We start from the raw sequence: 26,597 nt of genomic DNA on the forward strand, positions 1-26,597 counted from the left end.
AGTATATATGTAGATGTAGATGTAGATGTAGATGTAGAACAACACCACAGTGGAGGAATATCTGTGGGCTCCTGATAACCACGTGACCTGCAGACACAAGGTAGGTGTCAACAGTAGCATCGCCATAGTTGCTGTGCACATTGCTTGTGGACGATGGTTCTGGTCCTTGGTGATGCCTGATAGTGTTGAGCCTGTAAACAGGCACTGAATCCAAACAAGGCATGTATGAATATTGTGAAAAGGAAACTTGCTATTCACCATGCAGCAGTGATGCTGAGTCGCAGATAGGCACAACGAAAAGACTGTCACAAATATAGCTTTCAGCTAGTAAGGTCTTCACCAAAATCAGGCAACACACACAAACATACACATACAGACTCACACAAACCTGCATTTGCATGAGTGTGTATGTGTGTGTGTGTTGTCTAATTTTGACAAAGGCCTTACTTCGTGAAAGCAATATTTGAGACAGTCTTTTTGTTCTGCTTATCATGGACTCAGCATATCTACCACATGGTGTTCCTTTTCACAATATTGTTACATTCCATCCTGGATTTTCCATTGTTTGATTCATGCCATGTGTTTGTGAGAGACATAATGTCTCTGAAGGAAGAGTACCTGTGGGGGAAGGAGCAGCAACCTGCAGGACGCAGACATCATGCCAAAAACAGAAATGGCCTAGGAGGCAGGTGCCCAGCCCCACATATAATCCATTCCTCCCCACATAGATGGTGCACCCATAGTAAGTGGGGACTCTGCTAGGAAGGAGGCAGGCAGCGCATGGGTGTCTGTAAAGAGGCTTGCAATGGAGCTCTGTGAAGGCAACACCAGAAGTGCCAGAACAAGCCATCAGTTGACAGCCAGTGGCAGCCGGGGATGGTGGCTGGACCAGAGCAGAGTAGGGTGAGGACCTGCAGAATGCAAAATGTGTCTGTTGGTGAGTTCACAGTGGAACGAGAAAAGCAGGACACCAGAATGGTGCTGGTGGTGATAGGGCCAGCTGTGACCAGGCTGGTAATAAGAGTCGCTGCATTGAGGTGTACAGTGCTACTCTTGGTAGTGATGGGGCCAGCCACAGTGGAGTCAGGAGGGCTGGCCACAACAGAGTCCATAGTGAAAGAGCAGGTGGCAGCTGGTCTGTTGGATTTGGTGGAGGAAGATGTAGAATGGGAAACGAGTAAAGGAGCATGAGAGAAGTGGGAGAAACTGACTGAAGGGAGGCCAGGGGCACTGGGATGGGTGTCGCCATTATGTATGCATAGAGTACGACAACTAGGCAGTGCAGAAAGGTGGAGAAAATGGAAGGTGTGAGGAGCAGGCAGAGGAGACTGACTGCAGGCACATTTGGGCATGGCGGGACCAGACTGTGCATGTAAGAACTCTTGGGAGCACGGAGGCCCATAGGAAGTGCAGACATAAAGGACACCGAGGGAGAGGGAAGTGGGAAGCAGAAAACAAATGCAGAATGAAGGAGAATTTGACGTTGAAAGACGTCAGGTGACACTTCCGTGAGGGAGGCCAGCCATGGCTGCATCCCCCCGGCAAAGTCACAGGAGGAAGCAGCATAAGGCTTGCAGCCAGTGAGGGCAGCAGTTGGCGAGGTGACCCTCATGGACCAGTGTCAGGTGGCTTGGCATCACTAGAGCAGGTTGTGCTGGAATTGATAACAGGTGTACTGGTGGCATTGAAGCTGGAGGGGTGGAGGTGGTGCCAGCACCAGCTAGAGAGATTTATGCATCAGCATCAGAAGGGCAGGCAGTTGGTGAGCTGGCAGCAGATAGGCCAGGAACGCTGGAACCAGTGACAGGCTTCAGAACCCGGAACGGCTGCATCTGTGGTGTGGGAACTGGTGGAGACCATGGTGCTGGAACCTGGAACAAAGGAGCCAGAGGTGACTGAGAATGTGGCACGTCTGGAAAAGGAAAACTGAGAGGATCCACCTGGCAGTTTAGAGCAGATAGGGGAAAAGCCCCAGAAGAGAAAGGATGCACAGAAGCATGAGGTCCGTTGTGGGCAGCTTAAAGAGCAATGAGCTGGGAAGAGAGGTCAGCCCAGGATTAAACAATAGAATAAGGTGATAGGTTGAATTCTAGAGCAGAAGAGCACATTTGTGAGAATCCTCAGCAGTGACAAAGGTCACAGAAGACTGTTCCAGTCAGTCAAGGGAGGCGGACCTCAGCTGCATGCTGTCACCAAAAACTGGAGCATCAGGTGCTGTTGAATCAAAGGTGGGAAGGGGAAACAACTGAACAGGTGAGATGCTGCTGCAGGTGGACAGTGATGAGCCATGGTATCAACTTCTTTGATGGGGCCATGGCCGGACAGGCAGGTCTTGGCATGAAGAGCATGGCATTGTGCTACCTGGCCTCAATGTTGTGCTGTGTGGGCTGGAACATGAATGATGGTGCTGAGACAACCAAGAGAAACTGTGGCATGATGGCAACAGTCTGAAGAATGGACAAAAGGGAGGTGACCCCGAGAAGCACCAATTTGGCACCGTGGAAAATAATGCAAAACTGATAATCCTCATAACCACTTTTAAGTTAGTAGATTGGACAGTAATCTGTACTCCATGTAGATGGTTGGTATTTCCACAGATAATCTAACAATGAACATTTACTGCAGCCTCACAAAAGAAAAGTAAGGTTTCACATATACGATAGTAACAGAAATGGTTATCTTTGATCTTGTATGATTGTAGCAAAACCAAAAATCTGTTGTGACCTAGGTCATGATGTCATGACTTAGGTTGTTACATAATCATTACTGCACAATTACACAATTGCACTAGGTCCCAGGGAGGGTTTTCATGGCTTCTTGGCAGCATAGCAGAGTAATGTGGCATGGTGCAGAGTCAGCTGAAGCTCCAACACATAGGATGCCATAGATGATTGGTGTGAGTGGCCTGGAGGAGAACTGTCACTGCAACTAGTTACTGAAGCTTGCACTGTGGCTTAAGTATACCACAGGGGAGAAATATCCATGAACACTTGATGCCATGTGACCCGTGGGTGCAAGATAATCCCTGACAGCAATGCTGCCATTTTTGCTGTGCTCGCTACCTTTGGACGATGTTAGTGGTGGCTGCTAGCACTGAACCTGTAAACAGAATGTTTACTGTCAGTACCAAATCCAAACACTTGATGTATTGGTGTGGTGTGTTAGTGACTCCAAAGGTGGGTGCCTGTGGAAGAAGGAACAGCAACCCGCATGGCGCAGACATCGTGCCTGAAACAGGAGTGGCCGAGGATGCAGGGTCCAGCCCTGCAGATTTCTTGGCCTCCATTATCAGGTGCAGAATATTAGGGTCACTTTGAGTAGGTCAAGTGTGAACCATATACAAGAAATGGCTACTTGGGTGGCAGAGTATGTGTGGTGCGCACATGGGAGCTGTTTTGGTCAGAGAAACCTCTCCCTAGGCTGGATGAGAAATAATGTACCGTATTCAGAGACAGGAGTAGACTGGCCATATTAAGTAAAGAGGAAAACATTTGTGGGTAATATGTGAACAGTGTACAGTAAAACATGCTCAAATTAGCATGTGTATAATTTGGAACTCTGCACAAACCTTACAAGCATTTCAGTTCTGACGCATTCAGTGCACTTTTATATGCTGTTTTTTTTTGTACAAAGCAGAACGTGTCTAATGCAAAAATGGATAGCAAATCTTAGAACATTCTTAATAATTCATTGCTTAACGTGAAAAAGAGCCTATATAGTACTACTGTATTACAGTTCATTAGTTATTCATGACTCTACAAGGATGTTACTTTCAACACCTCTGTTAAGCAGTGCAAAACCAAAAAAAGAGGTCCAGCACAGTGCAGTATTGCTGGTGTGGACTTAAAACTATGCTGCTCTGTGCAACGACGAATAAGTTATGCTCAGTGTCGGTACAGTACATCAAAGGAAATGGTTCATTCGTCAGCACTCTGTTTGTCGGCTTTCTTGTTTTCCTCATTATTGACACTCGCCAGTGCACACAGGAACATTGTTGCATATCTACCAGCACTCTGCTGCAGTGTGCACAGTGAAAGAGGCAGGTATTGTTCCAATAAACAATGGTTTTACCCGGCAAGGTCATTATTTTCTGCCAGTTTCAGTTGACTAGTAGCACTTTAAGAGATACAGTAACATGATGTCGAACAAACAGTATGTTTCAAATGTGGTAAAACACAAATTTATGAGACTTTAAGAAACAAGGATAAGATTCGGGATGAACAGATGAAAGGGAATGGGCAGATGGAAAGAAAAGCAAAGAAGACCGGAAATGAAGAAATTAGTGAAACAGTGTTGGAATGGTTCGTAAGAGCACGGACAAAAAGTTTACCTTTATCTGGACGCATGTTCCAGAGTGAGGATCTGAAAGTTGCTAAAGAGCTTGGAATTACTGAGTTTAAGGCATCCACAGGATGGCTGGACAGTTTCAAAGTTAGGCACAACATCATGTGGAATGAAGTGTGTGGGGAAGCTAAGGATGTGCAGGAAAGTGTAGCAACAGAATGGAAGACAATAATGTCCAGCATAATTGTGAATTATGGCCCGAAAGATGTGTTCAGTGCCGATGAAAAAGGACTGTTTTATCATGTGCCGCCTACAGAATCACTAGCAGTTCGAGGTGAATAGTGCACCGGTGGAAAAATTTCCAGGGAAAGACTCTCTGTACTGCTGTGTGGACACATGTTAGGTGAAATGGAGAAGCCACTGGTGATTGAAAAGGCAGCAAAACTGCATTGTTTCAAAAACATAGATGTCAGTAAGCTTCCAGTCACATGGTGAAGCAATAAAAAGGCATGGGAGGAGATTGGTCTTATGAAAGAATGGCTGGGCTCTCTCAATGCCAGAATGAAAAAAGGAAATTGCCAAGTTCTCCTTTCCCTAGGAAATGCAACCTGCCATCTGAAAGTAACATTATCAAACGTGAAATTGGCTTTGTTCCTTCCAGGTTCAACCAGCCTCACACAACCCATGGACCAGGGGTTATTTCCACATTCAAGTGTCATTATAGGCAGTTACTGATGCAATCTCTCATTCTTAATGTTGAAGAAGCCAAAGGTGCATTTGCTCTTGCAAGGTCAGTTACTGTCCTGGATGCAGTAAATTGGATTGGCTTGGCAGTAAAGGAAATAAAACCCAAAGCTGTCACCAAGTTCTTCAGCAAAGTGGGGTTTGGGAATCAAGAACAAGACACTTATGCAGCTATCAAAGTTCCAGAAGATGCAGCTGCAATTGCTGAATTAATGAAAATGCAAAACATTTCATGTAGTGCAGATGATTACGTTCAAAGCGATGACTTTTTGTCAACTCACTCCACTTTCACTTCAGCAACAGATTTAACAGAAATCCGCAACACAGAGGATGATGGAGAAGAAACAAAGGAAGAAGAAGAGGGCAAAATTAATACGCCTGAATAACCCATTGCATGCATAAATGATGTTATGCAATTTGCAGCACGTACAAATTCTCCCAACTTGTTGGAACTATTGTATGGTGGAAAAAATTGCCTAGAAAAAAAAATTTGAAAAGAAAGTTAAAACAAGTTTCCCTCCTTGATATGTAGTGAAAAAAGTGAAATATAAATGAAATAAACATGGGAATAATATGTATGTACATACAATAATAAACAAATTTGAAGTTCGAGGAAAAATATAGAAATATGTTATTTACCAATTAGTGTAATAGTTCAGTGTTCTGTTGTCCAATATACAATAAATGAATATCTACTGTGCTGGAGTGAAGGTACATAAATTCAGTATATGCATAATTAAAATTTTATACTGTATTTTTGTGCATGATACATGACAAATTTTACATAGCCCAGTGAGTTTTGTGTAATTCAGAAACTTGTCCAATTTGGAAAATTATTTTAGTCCCAGGTAATTCTGTTTTGAGCAAGTTTTACTGTATTAGTCAACTGTAGGAACATCCATGGTGATTGCATCCCAAAATTAATCTCAGTTGTAAATGGCAATAACACTCACATGGCCTTAGGAATCGACAGCTTGCTGAAACCAGACATTAATAGCAGTGTAATCTTAGATTCCTATTGAAGTATATATCTGAAGGAAAGGATTGACACAAATGATGGTACCACATTTATTGCCTCAAGAAGCTTGTTATTATTTTGTAAGGATATTACAGATTGTAAAAGCAACATAATCTGGCCAGAGATAAGTATCAAAAGTAGGTCTGACTTTGTAAGTGGATGATGCCCTTATAGACTGCCTAGCCTGTAGCTGGAATGGCAAAAGAGTGCTTCAGAGAAAACATGAATATTTCATACGAATTTCCTGATTGTGGCACAGTAACAGAAGGAGACCCAATTGGTCTGCTAAAGACTGGGAGACATGCCAGAATACTCAAAATGTCTTATATGAAAATTCCTTGAGCCTTTATTAGATAAATGACTTCCAAGGATAGCACCTATGATCTACCAGTGACAAACAGATCTAATCTTTCCAGTTCAAGTAACATAAAGGAGAGCAGCATCAGTGACCATAGGCCTATTATGGTTTCATTTGTTATAGGTGTTAAGAAATGAAGGAAAATATTACATCTTAGCAGATGCTGAGAAATTGATTGCAGATTGCCTACACAGTCAACATGAAACAGATATCTCTGGGGCTGTAAATGTAAAGTATCAGTAGGTAAAACCCAAATCTATGAAAGACTCACTGTGGGTTGATATCCATGTCAGAAAATTTCTACAAAAGCGAAGAGAACTTTATGAAAAATTTAAATAAGGCCAGAGCATTGTTAAAAAACAAATGTTGAGTGAAGCCAATATAACAGTAAGGATCACAGCGAGAGAAAAGTTAGGTGAATTCTAAGAAAAAATTCTGCATAGTGAACTGATGAAAAATCCTAGAAGTTTGTATCCTATGTAAATTCACAAAACTTATCAAAGTCATATATGCAGTCAATCAATGATTGCATTGCTACTGAAAAGGACAATGACACAGAGGGGCTTGAACTTCTGGATTCTGTCTTGCAAAATTGTTTCACTGTGGAAGATCATACTATAGTCCCTCTTATCATTCATTTAATAGATACTGAAATGCCAGATTTGAGAAAATAATTTCATTATAGAAAATCAACTACAATTGATGGGATACCTATATGATTTCCTACCAAATAGATGAAGGAACTTGCTCTCCTCCTAGCAGCAATTTATTGTTACCAAAGCAATAAAGAATTCTAGTTTATTGAAGAAAGACACCAGTCATGAACCAACTGTGGATAAACAGATAAAAAACATACTATTATTTGTTTGTGCAGTTGATACTCAATCACTGAAAACAGTTACAGCCATAAAATGTAGAGGTGTATGTGCACATGGTGACTTAAACTGTAACAATCACATAAAACTAGCTGCAGAAAAGGAAAAAACAAGACTGAAGTTAATTGAAAGCCTCCTGAGGAAATATGTTTCACATAATAAAATAATAATCTAATAACAATAGAACATTGTAATGTGGTAGTGGGGGAAGGCATTTAAGACTGTGTTATGGGGGAATAATGAAAGGTAGGCCAAAGTTTAAGAGTACATTTTAAAAGAATCAATGTGCATATAAGTGGAATATTAAAGTAATGAGGAATGAAATCAAACAATGGAAAATCCAGGATGGAATGTAACAGCACTGTGAAAAGGAAAGTTGCTTCTCACCATAACTGAGATGCTGAGCCACAGGCGGGCACAATGAAAAGACTGTCACTAATATAGCTTTTGGCCAATAAGGCCTTCATCAAAATTAGACAACAAACACATGAGTGTGCATGTGTGTGTCTGGTGAGCAAGGTGAATGATGCTCTCCGCAGTTGACACACATGGGAGGCGGGGCACATGAAGTATTGGGATGCGGTGGGCATCCGCAATCTCGACATGTGAGGCTGTAAGTACAGTGGGAAGACATATGGCCAAACTTCCAGCACTTAAAGCACTGCATTGGGAGAGGGATATAGGGCCTGACATCACATCGGTAGACCATCAACTTGACCTTCTCAGGCAATGTATCACCCTCAAAGGCCAAGATGAAGGCACCGATGGCAACCTGATTATCCCTCGGGCCCCAATGGATGTGCTGGACGAAATGAACACCTCGCCACTCTAAATTTGTGCACAGCTTGTCATCAGACTGCGAAAGAAGGTCCCTGTGGAAGATAGTATCCTGGACCATATTTAAGCTCTTATGGGGTGTGATTCTAACAGAAACATCCTCCAACTTGTCACAAGTGAATAATGCCCATGACTAGGCAGAGGATGCTGTTTTTATCAAGAGTGGCCCAGAGCACATTTTGGACAAGCCCTCCACCTCCCCAAACTTGTGCTCTAAATGCTCTACAAAAAACTGATGCTTCATCGTCATGAAAGACTCCCCATTTGCTCTCGTACATACTAAATATCAGGGCAAGTAAGTTCCACTGCCAGCCTTAGCCACTTATTCCTCCCATAGTGTGGCCAGGGAGGGGAATGATTTGGGGTCATACTTCTGTGCGTTAACCTGAGCCCTGGAATGCTTAGATACTACTGGTGGTTGGCCACCAGCAAGAGATGATGTACCATGCTTCATTGCGGGTCATCAATCCTGATGCCCCCCACTCCAACCAAGGGCCCTTCCCACGGGTGCCACCAAGCCTCAGTAAGGGCCATCTGGCAGGATGGCCATTGCCAGGAGTCCTGATGCCCCAGGGTGACGGGAATCTCCTAGTGGGAAGGATGACACCTACCAGTGGCTGAAGTGCTCGGAAGCAGCTGGTTGTAGGGCTTCATGATCCTCCTCAGACCTGGAGACTGAATCTGTGAAGCCCTCCAAGCCAGGGAAACTAAAGTAGCAGTGGGAGAAGTCAAAAAATAAGACTCTGAAGACCAAGGGAATTGCGGTGGCATGGCACCCCCACCACCACTGCATCTGAGGATGAGGTGGAGATTCTGGCGTCCACTGAGGATCTAGATCTCGCCTCTACCTCAGATGCAATGGTTCTAAATTCAGGCTCTCCTTTGGTGGAGGTAGATGAGCCAGTGGTGTAATCTGCCTCCTTGGTCCCTTCACACCTTTTTCTGCTATGGACGATATTCTTCAGTGGAATTGCAGCGGTTTTTTTCACCACCTTGCTGAGCTCCGACATCTTCTCAGCCTTCCCCCTTTCCTCTGCATTGCGCTCCAGGAAACTTGATTTCCAACAATGTGTACCCCCCCCCCCCCCCCTTCCATGGCTATTGGGGTTATTATAAGAATCAGGCAGCTTATGAGAGGGTATCTGGTGGAGTCTGCATCTACATATGAACTCTCTTTACAGCGAGTGTGTACCTCTTCAAACACCTTTAGAGGCTGTTGCTGGTAGGGTGTGGGTGCCTCAGGCTGTTAGTCTGCAGTTTCTATCTTTCACCAGATGGTGATGTCTAACAGCATGTATTGGCTGTGCTGGTAGCCCAACTGCTGCCACCTTTTCTGGTACTGGGCGACTTTAGCTCCCATAACCCTCTGTGGGGCGGATTGGTGGCAACAGGCTGTGGCACTGTTGTTGAGCAAGTTTTGGCACAGCTCGACCTTTCTCTCTTACATAATGGTGCCTCCACACATTTCAGTGTGGCGCATGGCATGTACTCAGCCATCGACTTTTCGGACTGCAGCCATGGCCTTCTACCATCTGTCCACTGGCAAGTGCATGGTGATTTGTGTGGTAGTGGCCACTTTTTGATCTTTCTGTCACTGCCACAGCATCGCTCTTCTAGGCACCTCCCCAGATGGGCTTTGAATAAGGCTGTTCGCCTCCATTGCCACTATTGAGCCTCTTTCTCATGACGCCATTGATGAGGTGGTTCACTTGATCACCACTGGCATTGTTTCTGCAGTGGAATCTGCCATTCACTGTTCTTCCGGGTCCCCTTGGTGAAGGGCTGTGCCTTGGTAGTCCCCTGAGATCGCTGAGGCGATTAGAGATCGCAGGCGGGCCCTCCAATGTCATAAGCGGCTCCCATCACTGGAACATCTCATTGCCTTTAAGCGGATCTGCTTCCAAGGCCACAGCATTATTCGCCAACGGAAGCAGGAGTGCTGGGAATGGTATGTCTCCACCATTGGCATCCGTACCTTTCCATCGCAGGTTTGGGCTAAGATTAGGTGGCTATATGGATATCAGACCCCCTTCAGTGTACCTGTGCTTTTCCTGAATGGAACAGTCTGTACTGTCTCCAACACAATTGCAGAACTCTTAGGAGAGCATTATGCTCAGAGTTCTGCTTCTATCCATTACCCGCTGGCCTTCTGCTTCCTGAAAGAGTGGTTGGAAAGTAGGAGCCCTTCATTCCATACACACCATCCCAAATCGTACAATGTTCCATTCAGTGTGTAGGAATTCCAAAGTACCCTAGCTGCTTGCCCTGAGATGGCTCCTGGGCTGGATTGCATCCACTACCAGATGCTAAAACATCTCTCAGTTATTTACCTGTAATGCCTCCTAGACCTTTTCAACCGTATCTGGGCAGAGGGTGAGTTCTCATCACAATGGCGGGAAAGCCTCATCATCCCAGTGTTGAAACCTGGACACCTACCACCCCATTAGCCTCACCAACATTATGTGCAAGTTGCTCGAACGCATGGTGAGCCAGAGGTTGATTTGGCAGTAATCTCAGGGCCTTCTGGCTCGTCTCAGGGTGGGTTCCGTAAGGGCCACTCTGCCACTAATAATCTGGTCTGCCTCCAGTCTGCCATCTGTATGGCATTTGCCCACCGTCAGCACCTGGTTGCCATCTTTTTTGACATGCAGGTGTACGATACAACATGGCGACATCACATCCTCACCACACTTCATGGGTGGGCTCTTATGGGCTCGCTCCCAATTTTTATTCAAAATTTTCTGTCACTTCATTCCTTCTGCATGCAAGTTGGTCCCTCCCAGAGTTCCTCCCATGTCCACAAGAATGGGGTCCTGCACGGTCCTACCTTGAGTATCTGCCTCTATCTAGTTGCTATCAATGGGCTTGCTGCAGCTGTGGGAATGTCCGTGTCAGCTTCTTTATATGCTGATGGTTTTTACCTGTACTACAGCTCCACTGTCATTGCAGGTGCTGAACGGCAGATGCAGGGCACTTTCCATAAGGCACAGTCTTGGGCCGTGACATACAGTTTCCAGTTTTAGGCTGCCAAGACTTGTGTTATGCATTTCTGCCGACGTCACACTGTTCACCCTGAGCCACAGCTTTATCTTGATGATGAATTTCTTGCTGTGGTGGAGATGAATCGGTTTTTGGGATTGCTTTTTGATACCCGGTTGACTTGGCTCCCTCATAGTTGGCAGCTTAAACAAACATGCTGGCAGCATCTTAACACTCTTCATTGCTTGAGTCACACCAGCTGGGGTGCTGATCGATCTGCCCTTCTCTCCCTGTATCAGGTGTTGATTCAGTCCCATCTCCATTAGTGGAGCCTGGCTTACGGTTCGGCATCACTTTCCGCATTGCAGTTGCTTGACCCCATACTTCACTGTGGGATCCGACTTGCAACTGGAGCTTTCTGCATGAGCCCTGTAAATGGCCTACTTGTGGAGGCTGGTGTCCCTCCATTGCAGATCTGGTGCCAGTGACTGCTGGCCACTTATGCTGCACATGTTTGTAGCTTGTCTGAGCATCTGAATTACTGTATCCTGTTCCCCAACTCGGTCATCCATCTTCCAGAACGGCGGCATCAGTCAGGGTGTACAATCGCAGTTTGTGTCCGGGCTCTTCTCTCTGGGCTTGAGCTTTTCCTACTTCCACCTCTTTTCTGGGAACCATCTACATCTACCCCAATGGTGTGTGCCCCATCCGTGCCTTCAGCTGGATTTGGCACAAGGCCGAAAAGACTCAGTCCCTCCTGAAGCCCTCCACCGATGCTTTCTTTCCACCCTTGCTGCGTTTCCTGGCTCTGCCGTAGTCCATACCGACAGTTTGATAGTTGCTGGTTGAGTTGGATATGCTTTTACTCTTGGGGAACAATCTGAAGAATGCTCATTGCTGGATGGCTGTAGTGTTTGCACTGCAGAGCTCATCGCCATCTCTCACACTCTAGGTATACCTGCTCCTGCTCAGGTGAGTCCTTCATTATCTGTAGTGACTCCCTGAGCGGTTTATGAGCTATCGACCAGTGTTTTCCATGCTCTCATCTGCTGATGGCTATTCTAGGAGTCCCTCCATACTGGATGAGGATGAACAGTCCAATGAAGTTTAATGAGCTCCTCTTAGGTGCACAAACTTGTGTGAGATCTTCCATTGTCATGGAGAAGGAGACATTCATTTGAATTTCTGTGGTGATGAACATATTGAAGTCATTTCTTCAATTTCCTGGGGGTAGTGCAGTACACTTCACAGTTTATCATTACACCATGAGGGAGGGCATCAAATGGAATAACCCCTTCAGAGTCTCAGGAGGCCGTTGTCATGTCTTTTCCATCTGTGGTGTGGCACCACTTTGCAGACTTCCATTTTGTTTCCTGTTCGAAGTGATGTATCCACGTTCCATTGCCTTTGACAATGTTTGACAAAAATTTTCATGATAAGACTGGTAATGTGCAAGTAATTCCACACAGATGGTCCTTCATTGCTCTTAATTGTCTTCTGTTATGTGGCAAGGAACCCAGCAGGCACTCGCCTTTGAGTACCCCAACTGGTGGACGGATGTGTCAGCACTACCAACAGAGATGTCCAGTTGTGCAGCAAGGGGGTTGATAGTGATTGGCCAGTCACCTGAAATGAGAGTGTCCACATGTTCCAACATTGTAGGAGTCACAGCTGTGTGGGGCTGGCTGGCATGTGGAAGATCAGACAGGTTTCCATGCGACCTTGTTGCAATGATGAGACAGCACATCCAGGGACACACCATTCTTTTGTTAGCTGCCAGATCTTCATAGACATTCTGCAAGCACATATGAACATCTGTGATGCTCTGGTTTTCCACCAGATAAAACTCAATGACAGGTCTCTGACTGGAATGCATCTCTGTTACAGATGCCATCTTGAAGGCTACGTATAGTGCTGCCACCTGTTGGAACTTCATGAACCTATAGGGCTGAAGCACGAATATTCCACAATATCCCACAGCAAATTCTCCATTATTTCAATTGAAATTGGCCTAGAAAAATATGTGTTGAAATACTTATTGAACGCCCTTCATACCTTCTCTTGAAACTGAAAGATTGTTGGGGCAGTCTGGATTGGGATGTAAAAAGAAACTGCTTGACTTCCTTTGTTCTCCCTATACCTGTCTCTGGATCTCTGATTTGTTGACTCAGCCAATACATGTGTTCTGTCAAATTAGAATACACGCTGAAAATTTTAAAAAGTGTGGAATAATAGCCACACTACTGCATCGCATTCCATTTTATCCATTTCAGTGAAACACATGCAGCACAGCTATCTTAGAAAGCCATATAAAAATCCTCTAGGCTTTGGCTAAGCTGTTTTTCCACAGTATCTTTTCCTGCAGCAGTTCTATTCCAACAAAGTATGCAGGAGTACTTCTGTGGAGATTGGAAGGTAGGAGATAAATACTGGCAGAAACGAAACTGTAAGGGCAAGATCATGAGTCATGCCTTTAGAAGGCAGGGTTCCATGTTCAAGTCCCAGCCCGGCACACAGTTTTGATTTGCCAGTATGTTTCAGGAACAAAAATGCAAAAATGTAGCTGAGTTTTTGCACAATCCATTTGAGAACTATGACACACACACACACACACACACACACACACACACACACACACACACAGGTTGACTGGACTGAGGGTTGTGTCGGGTGGAGTGCATGAGAGGAGAAAGGAGATGGGGGGAGAAAGGGGTGGAGGGAAGGATGGTTGCTTACTGTTTAAGAGTGGAAGCAAGGGAATGGTACAGGAGTGTGGTGCTGTTGAGTTCATTATGGCACAGATAAAATGTCGATGCGGCATACACAGGTTGACTGGGCTGGACTGAGGGTTGTGTCGGGTGGAGTGCATGAGAGGAGAAAGGAGATGGGGGGAGAAAGGGGTGGAGGGAAGGATGGTTGCGTACTGTTTAAGAGTGGAAGCAAGGGAATGGTACAGGAGTGTGGTGCTGTTGAGTTCATTATGGCACAGATAGAATGTCGATGCGGCATTGACACCTTCCATATTGTTACTATGAGTCTTGTCAGGAATTAACCATATTTGTGCTGCTGTCTTGTTAACATTGTACAAATACTGACTCATTCCATATCCTTGAAACTCCATTGCTATTAGGATCAACGGAACTCACAAAAAAATAAAATAAAATAAAATATGTCTGCTTGACTGCTCTGCAGTGGGTGGCAGAGGGTTCATTGAACCACCTTCAGACTTTTTCTCAACTGTCCCACTCCCAAACAGCATACAGAAAAATGAACAGTTAAATCTTTCTGTGCAATCTCTGATTTCTCTTGTTTTATTACGATGATCATTTCTCCATTTCTCTTTTGCTTTTGGAGGAGAAAGTTGATGATTAAGATTTCTTGAAAAGAGCTCACTGCAATTAAAACTCCTTTGCTTTAATGATACCCACCCCGTCTTGCATATGATATCCCTGGCACTCTCTACCCTATTTTGCAATAATACAAAGCATGTTACTCTTCTTTGAACTTTTTCAATGCCCTCTCTTAATCCTATCTGGCAACAGCCCCACACCACATAGCAGTACTTCTGAAGAGGCCAGTTAAGCATTATCTCCTTAGCACATCTGTTGCATCTTCTAAGTGTTCTGCGAATAAAACGCAGTCTTTGGTTCACCTTCCCAACATATGCTCTGTGATCATTCCAGTTTAAGTTGTTCATAATGGTAATCCCTAGGTATTTAGGTGAACTGACGGCCTTTAGATTTGTGCACTTTATGATATAATTGAAATTAAATGAATTCCTTCTAGTACCCATGTGGGTAACCTCACACTTTTCATAATTTAGAGTCAACTGTCACTTTTCACCCCAGAAAGCTATCTTGTCCAAATCATTTTGTGATTGGTTTTCATCTTCTGATAACTTTACTAATGCCAGATATCACTTCTGTTTTACTTGATGCCTTTCCATCAATTACTATGGACTGTGACCTTTCTGACAGGAAATCATGAAACCAATTGCACAACTGAGATGATACTCCATAGCCATGCAGTTTGATTATGAGGAATGGTGTCAAAAATATCCTGTAAATCTAGAAAGATGGAATCAATTTAATATGCCCTGCCAATAGCACTCATTACTTCATATAGTAGAGAGGTAGTTTTCAAGTGTTTTACAAGAATGATACTTTTCTGAACCTGTGCTGACTGTGTGTCAATAGATCATTTTGTTTGAAGTAATTCTTAATGTGTGGACGTAGTATATGTCCCAAAATTCTTCTGCAAATTGATGTCAGTAATAAGGATCTGTAATTCACTGGAATACTCCTATTTCCTCTCCTGAGTATTGGTGTCATCTGTGCAACTCTTCAGTCCTCAGGTACAGATATTTTGTTGAGTGAGTGGGTGTATATGATTGCCAAGTATGAAGCTATTAATCACCATATGATAAAGTGGAGTAGTCAATTGGGAGAGACAGCTGGAGCATAGGAAGACGGTGACACTCGAGAAGAACATGTAAGAATAGATTGTTGGAATGAAGTGGTCAACATAGAACCATAGTTAGAGATGGGCCTGGACATGGGTGTCTGCAGAAATTCACCCAGGTGGCAGGAGAGGGACTCCAAAATTTGAATTTTTATATAAATTAATTGGTCAGTTTTGAGATGTGTCATGCCACAAGCCACATATTCTAAATGAGAGGTTTAGCAAAATCAGGGAAATCACGTCTAAAAGTGTCTGAGAATTATATGGTGTTTAAAAGCTCTCTACTCCAGATCATTGGGGGGGGGGGGGGGGGGCAACATAGAGAATATAAAAGCCTTTTATGTTGGCATGATTATCAACCAGCTGTCTACCAGGATGAAGGCCACCCTCAAACTGTTGTCAAGAACGAAGTTGACCACACAGTGGCACAACATGCAGCTACGCAAAACATGCTCAGTTTCAGTGGCTGCTTCACAACTTGAGCCATCTGGATCCTTCCCTCAGCTACCAGCTTCTGTGAACTATGCAGTTGGGTATTATTCCTACAACACATCCCTGGCTCCTGTAATCATCCTGGCCTCATTCTCAGGTAACTACTGACCCTGCACCCTCCAACCAACAGTTTCACCTTCTTCCGTCCTGTCACCATCCCCTAATTCATGTCCCCATGTCACTTTCAGCACTTTCAGTATGGGCTATTTCCCACCAGCTGCTACAATTGTGCCAACTTACCTCCCTCCCGCATTCCTATCCAGCAAACTGGCCACCTCCCTCCATGCTCCATGTCCTAGTCCCTCTCCATGCCACATGCCTCCCTCTTCCTCCACCCTTCCCACTCTGCACTACCCCACCACAACCAGTTCACCTGGTGTGTGTGTGTGTGTGTGTGTGTGTGTGTGTGTGTGTTTTATTTTACTTTATTTTACTCTAGCTCTCAAAGGATAAAATCTGAAATCTAGCAGGGTTTCTTCCTTTTGTGTATGCCTATCAAAAAATCAATGCTTCTGCTTTTCAGTGAGTGACCTCTTTTAATCCTAAAGTATTTACTTTCTGGAAATCTAGGAATATGGAGCCTGTCTTTTGCCCTTTGTACATGGTTTACAGGATTTCACATAGGAAAAGGGCATACTGAGTTTAGAACAAGCGATGCTTGTTAAATTCATGTGAATTTCTGGACAGAGCCTTTTCTGTCTCAAGGAAATTTAATATATGATGATGATGTTTGGATTGTGGGGCGCTCAACTACACGGTTATCAGCACCCGTACAAATTCCCAATCTTTTCTCAGTCCAATCTTGCCATTTGCGTGAATGATGACAAAATGATGAGGACAACACAAACACCCAGTCATCTAAATTTAATATATTCAAGTTAGAATATGCTCAAGCATTCTTCAGCATACCAGTGTTAAGAATATTGGTCTGCAATTTTGCAGATCTTTTATTTTACCCATTTTATTTATGGGAGCCACCTGCATTTTTTTTTTAGTTTCTTGATACTTTGCACTGGGTGAGAGATTCAAGGTGAATGCAAACTAAGTAAGTAGCCAATGCCAAAGAGTAAAATATGGCAAATTATTTGTTTTAAACTCTTTCAGTTGCTTTCCAACACCAAGGTTGGCTGTTTCTGTGTCCTCCTTACGGGAGTTTGTCAGTGGTCAAACAATGGTATATGTATGAACCTCCTGTGTGAATGATTTATAAATGTAGAATTTAAAACATCCCTTTGCTGTATTCTGTTGTTGTATGAGACTGGTTGATGAGACATTTGACTAGAGGCCTTCAACCCACTTAGTGGTTTTATGTAGGACCAGAATTTTAATGGGTTATTGGCAAGATTGTTGGCTAACATATGATGATGAAGTTGTTGTACACTTCATGGTTGAATCTTTTTATGTATGCTCAAATTTCTACTAATTTTTGTCTGTTAGTATCTCTGCATTTTTAACAAAAAGTGCAATACTCTCTATATCTCAGAATTTTTTGAATTTTGTTATTAAACCACCATGGTTCTTTTTCATCCTTAATCCACTTGCTTGACACATTCTTCTCCAGTGCATGATTTAGAATCAGTTTAAACTTTGCCCATAAATCTTCTACATCTGTCATATTGCAACTAAATTTTGGCCATTCACAGTCTAAGTAGGATGCTAACAATTCAGTAGCTGCTTGTTCCAGAACAAAAACTCTCCCAACCTTCTCAATTGATTATTAACTTTCATTATGATTGTCACTATGGTGACTTCATTATCACTAATCCCTGTCTCTATACTAAAATCATCAGTGAGGTCAGATCTTTTTGTAGCTACAGGATTTAAAATATTTCCATTGTCTGTGGGGTGGTTGAACTAGCTTCTCAGGACAGTCTTCAGAGAATATTTTTAGAAGCACTTCACAAGACTGACTGTCCATACTACTTGCAGTGAACCCATAGACATCCCAATCTAACCTCAGTAAGTTAAAGTTGCCTCCAACTAATACTGATGATTGGAGTACTTCTGTACTATTGAGCCAGACTTTCTTTGAATGATTCTACAACTGGTACATAGGAGTTGCATGGCCAGTAAAAACACCTAGGTCAGTTACTTATGTTCAGATAACTTCACAATCAGATTCAATTTCGACCTTGATAGACATAATATTTTTGTCAGTTGTAATGACCACTGCCCCTCCTATGATGTCTGACCTTGTTTCATTAAATATTTTGTAGCTTTCTACTTAAGGTTTCATACAGCTCTCATTTCTGAGTATAATTTGAGTGTGACAGCTTTCTTCCATGGTGATAAATTCAGGGGATTTGCTACAAATGGTTTACCAATTACTATTAACATTATGACATTTGAATTGTCTTTACTTTGTACATAATCTGTTTTTGCTCTTTGCATATCAACTGGTTAATGTTCATTAGAGGACCCCAGGCCATCATCTAGCATTAAAAAAAAAGTGTATTCCACAAGTACTTCTGCTACCATAGTATCTGCTTCTTCTGCATAGTGCACCCCCAACTAAGGGGAATCCTACAATTCTCCAACACATAATGCTGGTCCATAAATCTGCAGCTAAGACCATCATAGAATCAGTGAAGCCTCTGGCTGAGACCTTCCACTCTATTCAAAAAGGACTGTGACCAATTCTGGGTACAATAATGCAAATTGTAAGCTCTGGTTGCACCATGTGAGCAGGGCGATCAGTCTTTACCACTCTGTCAACTGCCTGTACAAACTGAGTATGGCCTCAAAATTGAAGCAACAGACATGATTGGTGCCAACATGTGCTGCAACTTGCAGATGACTGCACACTGCACCCTTGATAGCCACAGGCAGGGCCTGCTCCATATCTTGGATAAGGCCCCCTGTTCCCCACCAACCCCTTCCAACAGACATACTGAGCACACTTGTGACTTACTCCCAGCTCTGGGAACATGCTGTTTCCTGATGGGGCTCCATAATGTGCCTAACTTTGTAGCCCTGATTACTAGCGAATCCCTCCCCAAGTGTGCCTCTAGTGCATGGGTTATAACCTGCCAATCACCCTGACCCTGAGATGGGCATGGTTTACTGAGAGGGGAGGGGGCGGGGAGGGGGGGGGGGGAGAGAGAGAGAGAGAGAGGGGGGGAGGCAGGAGGGTGGGAAGGGAAGGGAAGGGAGGGAGGAGAAAAGGAGGAGAATGAAGACAAAAAGCAAAAGCAATAAAAAAAAGTTGTGGGGCATAATAAATAGAAAGTATAATAAATGAAAAGGAGAGGTGGGAATGTGTTAATACAGGTTAAGCCAAGGAGGGTGTCAGGATGCAAGAATGTGCTGGAGGGCAGGTACCCATCTCCAGAGTTCAGCAAAATGAGTATCAGGTGGGAAGATGCAAACCGCCTTTGGGGTGTAGCAGTAGCAGGCACTCAGGTCCCTTGAGTCGTGCTTTGGAGCACGTTGAGCAACTGGGTACAGGGTGTCCCCAAGATAGACAGTTCTTCTCTGCCCATAAATGGACTCAGCCAGTTCAGTGATGGTCATTTCTACTTAAAATGCTTTGCAGTAGAAGCACGTTAGTTGATAAATAATGTGTATAGTTTTGCAAATTGCTCTGCCTTTGCTCCCCCACCCCCTCTTTCTCTCTCTTCTTCCCCCCCCCCCCCCCCCCCCCCCCCTCACCCCACCCTTCTCCCCTGGCCACAGTTCTTCAGTGTGCTATTCGTATCTCTTCCTCTTAATCCAGTTTTACTTCTCCTCTGTTCTCATCACTTGTCTCTGACAGCCCCCTCCCTTCCCCTGCTCTTTTATCTTTGTCTTTCTTCATCCTCATAACAGGTTTGATTTTCCTTGTAAGCGTAATTGCAATGTAATACGGTACAGGCCTAGAATAAATTATACGTATAACTATAATTTGCTAACTCCAAGTTATTAGATATACTGCTGACAGTCACACATAAAAGTACATTTACTATCTTAGCTTTTGTGACTAATAGTTTCTTCATCAAGGGGAAGAGAAGGTTAAGTTGGGAAAGTTCAATAGGGAAGGGATCACTCAGACCCAGGATGAGAGAGACCCATCTATTGTGATGATACAGGGAGGCTCCAGCAGCTAGATCCTTACTTTTGGACCTTCCGCAACCTATCTATTTCTTTTCCCTGAGGTATAAACTATTAGAGTATGTACCTTTATATTGGGTCTATTGGCAGTAATCCAATTTTGCCTAAGGAATTCTTTCTCAAAATTTAATAGTTTTCTGGAGTGAATTTTCTTTTGATACAGTTATTAGACACAGTAATCTATACTTGCAATACAAATTCTAACTTCTTGCATACAATGCACGTTTTTTGTGAGTCCAGTTAACATTACAATTACAATGTGGTTTTAAAATTATTGAAGGTATTTTCATCATGTACATGTTGTCATTAATGCAAAAGTGATGTTAATAGATTGTTGATACAGTGCTTAATTATGTTCTTCACAGGCACTGGGATATGTCTGTGCCCTGGAAGCGCTCTTCCTGTCCATCATCACCCGCTGCAGGTCGCCTCCCTACAGGCCTGTGGACGAAGATCCCAGCCAGGTGACTGCCCTGCAGGAAAGACCGACCTCTCCTGCAAGGCTGGTACCATCACCCCCACCATCACCTCACTGGGCAGAACCTTCCACGTCTGGTCTGCCCGGACCCTCACCGGCACCCGTCGACGATGACAGAGTTCGACCGTGCTCATCCAAATATTTGGACATGTACTCTGTCACACGATAGCAATCACGAGCAGCAGATCTGTAGGCAGCAAGGAACATAGGTAATTACTATGGTGCAGATCTGTTTCGTCGTTACTGAGGTAGTACAATCCAGCCAACTTTAATGAAATTGCTGTTTTGAAGTGTCAACGATGTGGCATTTCAAGTTGGAGGCATAATTATGTTGAGTATCAAGGTTGCTTTTCTTCTGTGAAAATAACTGTACTGTGTTGTGTTTTTACAGGGAAAAATGTGCAAATGTGAACTATACTTGCATTATTTAATAGTTTCAATTTCTGTTCTCGAATCCAGAAATACTGTATCCATCCCTTTTGGAAGTACAGGGTACGTATACTTTTTTAAAATGCACATTAAGACTACATTTTATAATATTTGTATCCATCATGCCCAAAAAGCATACTTATTTGTGTTCCTTGTCCACACTGTTACTGAAATTTTCAATATCAGTGTGTCATGCATTGTTCAAATTACTTTTGAGTTATAAGAAAAGAAAAATAGTACTGATTACTAGGATGCATTGTTTAGAATGGAATGATGATTGGTGCTTTGTATGATTTCATCTTTTTGTTTCATATGCTGTAAGCAAAAGAAACAAAAGGGTGCAATATTCTAAAACAAAAGAAATTCAAATACATTGGTGACATGGCTTAAATGTTTATTACCATATTTGCATTTATGAATTTGTTATTTGCTTGAAGTTGGCTGTGTTGTTTAGGAATTGTTGCACAAAACATTGGTGTAAATGTTTTTTTGAGACAAGAGAAAATGGTGATTTTGTAAGCAACATATTCTGTGTCAGTGAATTTTGTTAATTTGAAACTATTAATGAAAATACTGGAAAATGGCTGAGCACCAATAACTGCTATTTCTTTTACAATTACAATCCTTGGAAACTCTTTTGACAAAATTAATTGATGCTCAACTGAACCATATGACAATTCATTTATCTATGTCAATGTTGAAAATGTAGTTGATTTTACTTCATCTTAAAGAAATTTTGTTTTTGTTGAATAATAATCACAATGTATTTCTGCCAGTAGTAGTTGTTGTTTGTGGTAATACTGACATTGAGTTTTTAAATACTGTTTATGAATGTGAATGTGCTTGTATATACATTTGGAGTTTGATGTACTGTTGAAAGATTAAATCATTTATAACAGTTTATGTAAAGTAGAACATTCTCCATATGATAATTTATAATATTTTAGTGACACTGAAGAAAACCCAGATAGATGTAATCACTAGACAGAGGAAAAATTACTGTTCACCAGACGGATGCATTTGGTAGCCAAGATACATGAAGTGCCGAACAATGAATTAATCACTTAAATTGTCGAAAATGAGATCATGAGTTCATTATATTTATTACTGGTTTCTTCTGTACTGCACATTTCATTCATAAGATAACTGGTAATTTTTCTTCTGTCTCTTTACAATATGACATTTTAGTGAGATGTGACCTAAATTAATATACTATGTACATACAATAATTTCTTTGTGTGGAAATATCAAAAAATTGAATAAATTATATTGTTATGTACTTGTCAATTACTGGGTAACATGAAAAGAGCACTGTATGTTCGTCTAAAAATACAGTGCATGAAAATTCTTCAGTGGAGTGGATAGCAATGTATTTGACAATAAATAGCTATTTTTATTTGTTTTGTAAGAGCCTTTCTCTCTGGTTAAGGCAGAAATTCAAGTTCTGAGAGCTCCATGATATTAGCAAGTATTAGAAGTCTGTTTGGATTTGTCACTATTATTATTTGGATTAACAAAAATTATGAATTTTTTTGAGCATTTATAAAAAAAAAAAAGAAGTCTTTTGCACTATATATAAAAAACTATCGAGTTTCATTTGTGAATTTGTTGTACAGTGTCACTCACTTAATACTTTTTTATTTGTTTTGCTTCATAATACAACTTAGATATGATTCAGCACAAAGAAAATACTACTAGCACAGTTTTTCTTCACCAGTTTTAGAGGGGATAGGTGCAGGAAACAGAGAAAGTAAACTCTACCCTGCACATAGGTTGAAAGAAATGGTGTAAAGGAAGCAAGCTGTACCTTCTTCATGGAGTGTTAACAATGAGTGGAATGTGATTTATGGTTTGTGCTTCAAACCAGGTGGCTAGTAACTACAGTTTTGTAAGGTTTTCAGAGCCTGGAGGTATCCAAAGTCTTGCTGACTGAGAACTAAGGAGATGGGGGAATGTGAACAACAAACGAGGTTGATGACATCATAGTACAATAATTGAAACAAATAATTTCTTTGAGCAGTTAAAAAGTTTTGCACTGCTCATAACAAATATTTTTTTCATTTAATGCTTCACAAATTAATGTTCCATTTCCACTCAATGTTTTAAACATCTTTAGTTAACAGAGAAATTAGGCTTGGTGATATTTTGGAGCTCTTAAATGTTGATTTATCATCTGTTTGTGATGATAATGTTGAGGAATAGGCATTAGTGGCTATATAATAGGTTAAATTAAATACAGTAGTCTCTTTTGGTTTGTTCTTAATGCTTATGAAGCAGTTGTCGAAGGCTATGAGCCTGGTTCATATGACTGTCTTCATAAAAGTATAATTTGCTTCAGAATACACACACAAAAATTGCCCTGTTGATTTTCTAAATGTAAATACCGGTTGTGTATAGTGTTTAGAAGAAATAATTTCCTTATGCGGCAAATGTTAAAACATTGTTGAAACAACAGGTAGGGTTTTCTAGTGTCCCACATGCTGACAACGCCATCATGTGCCTGATATAATCAAAATATGCTTTAAGAATTGTTCCTGAATGGTACTGTTGATTCTATTTTAATCAGATTTTGTGATACACCTTTATGCTATAATTATTTGTTTACACACAAAGTAAAGAAACACAATTAATTGTTTCCCTTCTTGCAAGAGAACTACTATGGCAATTATGGTTGGTATGACAAACATTTGGAAATAGTATCTTATTCTGAAGAGTATATTTATTTACTTTCCTCTTGTATTTCTTTGACATCTTCAGCTTATATAGAGGTTCTCTCTTTTTAATAATTATCTAATAAGATGTTTGTTACAAAAATGTTGTCTAATTAACTTAATAGCAGCAAATCACAATGGAATTTAAATATTTGTGTGTCAATTTTAATTGCTTATTTCGAGTTAAATTTAAACTTATGTGATTTGATATTGCAGATTTCCTAAATGAAAAGATTAAGTTACTGAAGCACATTTCAGCTTAACACTTTTATTAATAATTACATATTTTAATAGTTATGCAGGAATGTTTAAAATATGTGTATACAATTGAAAAAAAATCAATGTAAAACCAATCTTTCACTTACAATCATATGAGTAAAACTTTTAAATCAATATATGATATCTATACCTATGTTTGTGTGTAACTTTCCTGGTGTTCAGAACTATTTGCATGGTATTTTATCTGATGAATGTTAGATAAATAAAATGTTATATGGATCTTTAAGCAAATTTTGTTCATTAATATCTAAATGTGATAAGTTTTTGTATAAAATCATGCATATTCTTTGTTTTCTGTTGCAGCACACTCAGAAAAAGCATTTTTTGTCATGCAGATTTTTTTCTTCAGTTACAGCAATTTTTAATCCCAAGTGTATGAATGTTCTTACTTGAATTTTTCAAAGAGTGGTCAGTTTCAATACCTTTATTTAGGAAATAAACTATTGCAAATATTGTTTATGAACTATTGTTATATAATTGGTTTGTGGTTCTGTAATCATATTGCAAAAACTTTGTGTGTGTGTATGTGTGTGTGTGTGTGTGTTTGTAAGCTAGTACACTACAGAGAGGAAGAGAGAGAGAGAGAGAGAGAGAGAGAGAGAGAGAGAGAGAGAGAGAGAGAGATTAGTGGGTGAGTGTGTGCACAATTGTATATGATTCATCAGTCTTATTTTACATTAAAGAGAATTTTCTTTCTAAGTATGTATGGAAAGCTGACAGCGTAGCAAGTAAAAGTTTTGCTTATTGTGTGGAACCAGAATGTACACTGATAGCTGTAACTGCCGAAATAATTAAAAAAACATTAACAGATTTTATCTATGTTAATGTTGTTATATTGTGTGGAAACAAATTTAATGATGTTTTCTGAAATTTTATATGGGCAATGATTTTTGTAGATGATACATGATTAAAAATACAATGCTTTGAAAATCTGTGTTGACTGGGACATACTTAATAGAAATATGACACTGGATTCCAATGTCTGAGCTTCTTACCTCCTATTCTCTTTTATAATTTTCTATTTGTCATGACAAGATGGAGCTTACATTCGGTAACAGCAGCCGTACTGTCTAGATTCAATCATCTTACATTTAATGTGATTGTATAAAATATTTTGCACAGTATAGCATTTCTTATTCTGTCCAGAAGAAAACTACAACTACGGAAACCAATGAACACATTTATTTTCTTGCTTCATTGATTGTTTGTTTCAAATCATTCTTGGAATAGTCTTAGACTGAAACCTACTAAGCAATGTGTTTGTAACAACTGTTCAGTGCCATGCAAATTCCACAACAGCCTGGAATACTAAACACATAAGTATACATCTGCATAAAATTTATTATTTCCAATAATGTGATATAGCTGTAATGAATGGTTGGTTCATTGTCACGCATTATATAACTGCTTGGAAGTTAACCTGTGTATGAAATTTAAGAGTACTATTTTAGGTTCCAGTGTAACTATTCTCCATGAAGTGTTCCTAATTACTAATGGTGCTTCTTGTTGTCAGTGTTGAAGAATTCCTATTTCTTATACTGTAGTTTGCATCTGCAGTGTGTTCTGTCCAAACATTTTTTGGAAACTGCCATTATTTTGTGACTCATTCAAATGACTTACCATTACTATCACTTTTTTCAGGAAGGGAGAGAGTGAATACAGGAGATGTCTTAAGTTATTTATGATACGGAAGTGGGTTCCTTCCTCCATATCCAATATATGCACTCATTCATTCAGTGTATGTCAATATGAATGTTTAGTTAAGTAGTTCATCTTTCAGCTTCCTCGTCAGGAATTTGCTCTTTTATACCTTATCATTTCTCCATTTTATTCCCTATGCCAATTCACCTGCAACTAGTCTCACACAACATAAAAATAAGGATTGAGACCTGACAAAGCTGCTGTCTTTCATTGTGGCTCCTCCCTTCTAGTTCCTGAAAGGAGTCAAAAAACTATAGAGATTTTGTATAAAAATATGCTGCACTTTTTGGCTTTTTCAGCTAGCTTATTCATAATAATCTTAATTTATCTCTTAATTCCTTGTACCATACTGGATTGCTTCAGCAGCATGTTCCACTTTTTAGTTCTATTTCTACTACTGTTCACAAACACTTGGTGAAAATGTAAAGGGCATAATAACACTGCTTTGATCTGACTGAATGTCTTTGCACTATGAATTTATGTTGTCTAGAGGATATCAGTTCCAAAACGAAACATGAAAAGAGGAAGCAGAGGCATTCGACATCTTTGACTATTTGTATACACATATTTTCTGCATTTAAATTATTCGAGGAGTAAGGGTAAAAACTCATTGAACAGTAGAGGTGCAGAGTCATCAAAAGGCATGTAAATGATCTTTTTTGAGCTACAGAGTATTCTCCCTCTCTCCCTCTCTCTCTCTCTTTCTCTCTGTGCCAGCTGACTACACTGCACAGCTCAACTGGCATTGTGTTGTGAGGAGTGAGCAAGGGAAGCATTGGGAAGGCCAGCTGAATGCTAGCAGAGAGAAGCAACAGATTATGGGATAAGAAGATAGAAGGGAGAGGCAGCTGGTACAGTACAT

The 26,597-nt window shown here is 41.3% G+C and overlaps 1 protein-coding gene across 1 annotated transcript in view; it reads left to right on the forward strand.

The window, feature by feature from the left end:
* The window catches only part of LOC124615402, a 151,383-nt gene extending 130,570 nt beyond the window's left edge, over positions 1-20,813 (forward strand). The window contains exon 6 of the mRNA XM_047143246.1: positions 20,503-20,813. Within this exon, the coding sequence (XP_046999202.1) occupies positions 20,503-20,784 (282 nt within the window). The 3' untranslated portion in view covers positions 20,785-20,813. The remainder of the gene's footprint in view (positions 1-20,502) is intronic.
* The last annotated feature ends 5,784 nt before the right edge of the window (positions 20,814-26,597 follow it).

This window comes from Schistocerca americana, chromosome 5, assembly GCF_021461395.2.
Source record: "Schistocerca americana isolate TAMUIC-IGC-003095 chromosome 5, iqSchAmer2.1, whole genome shotgun sequence".
Lineage (NCBI taxonomy): Eukaryota > Metazoa > Arthropoda > Insecta > Orthoptera > Acrididae > Schistocerca > Schistocerca americana.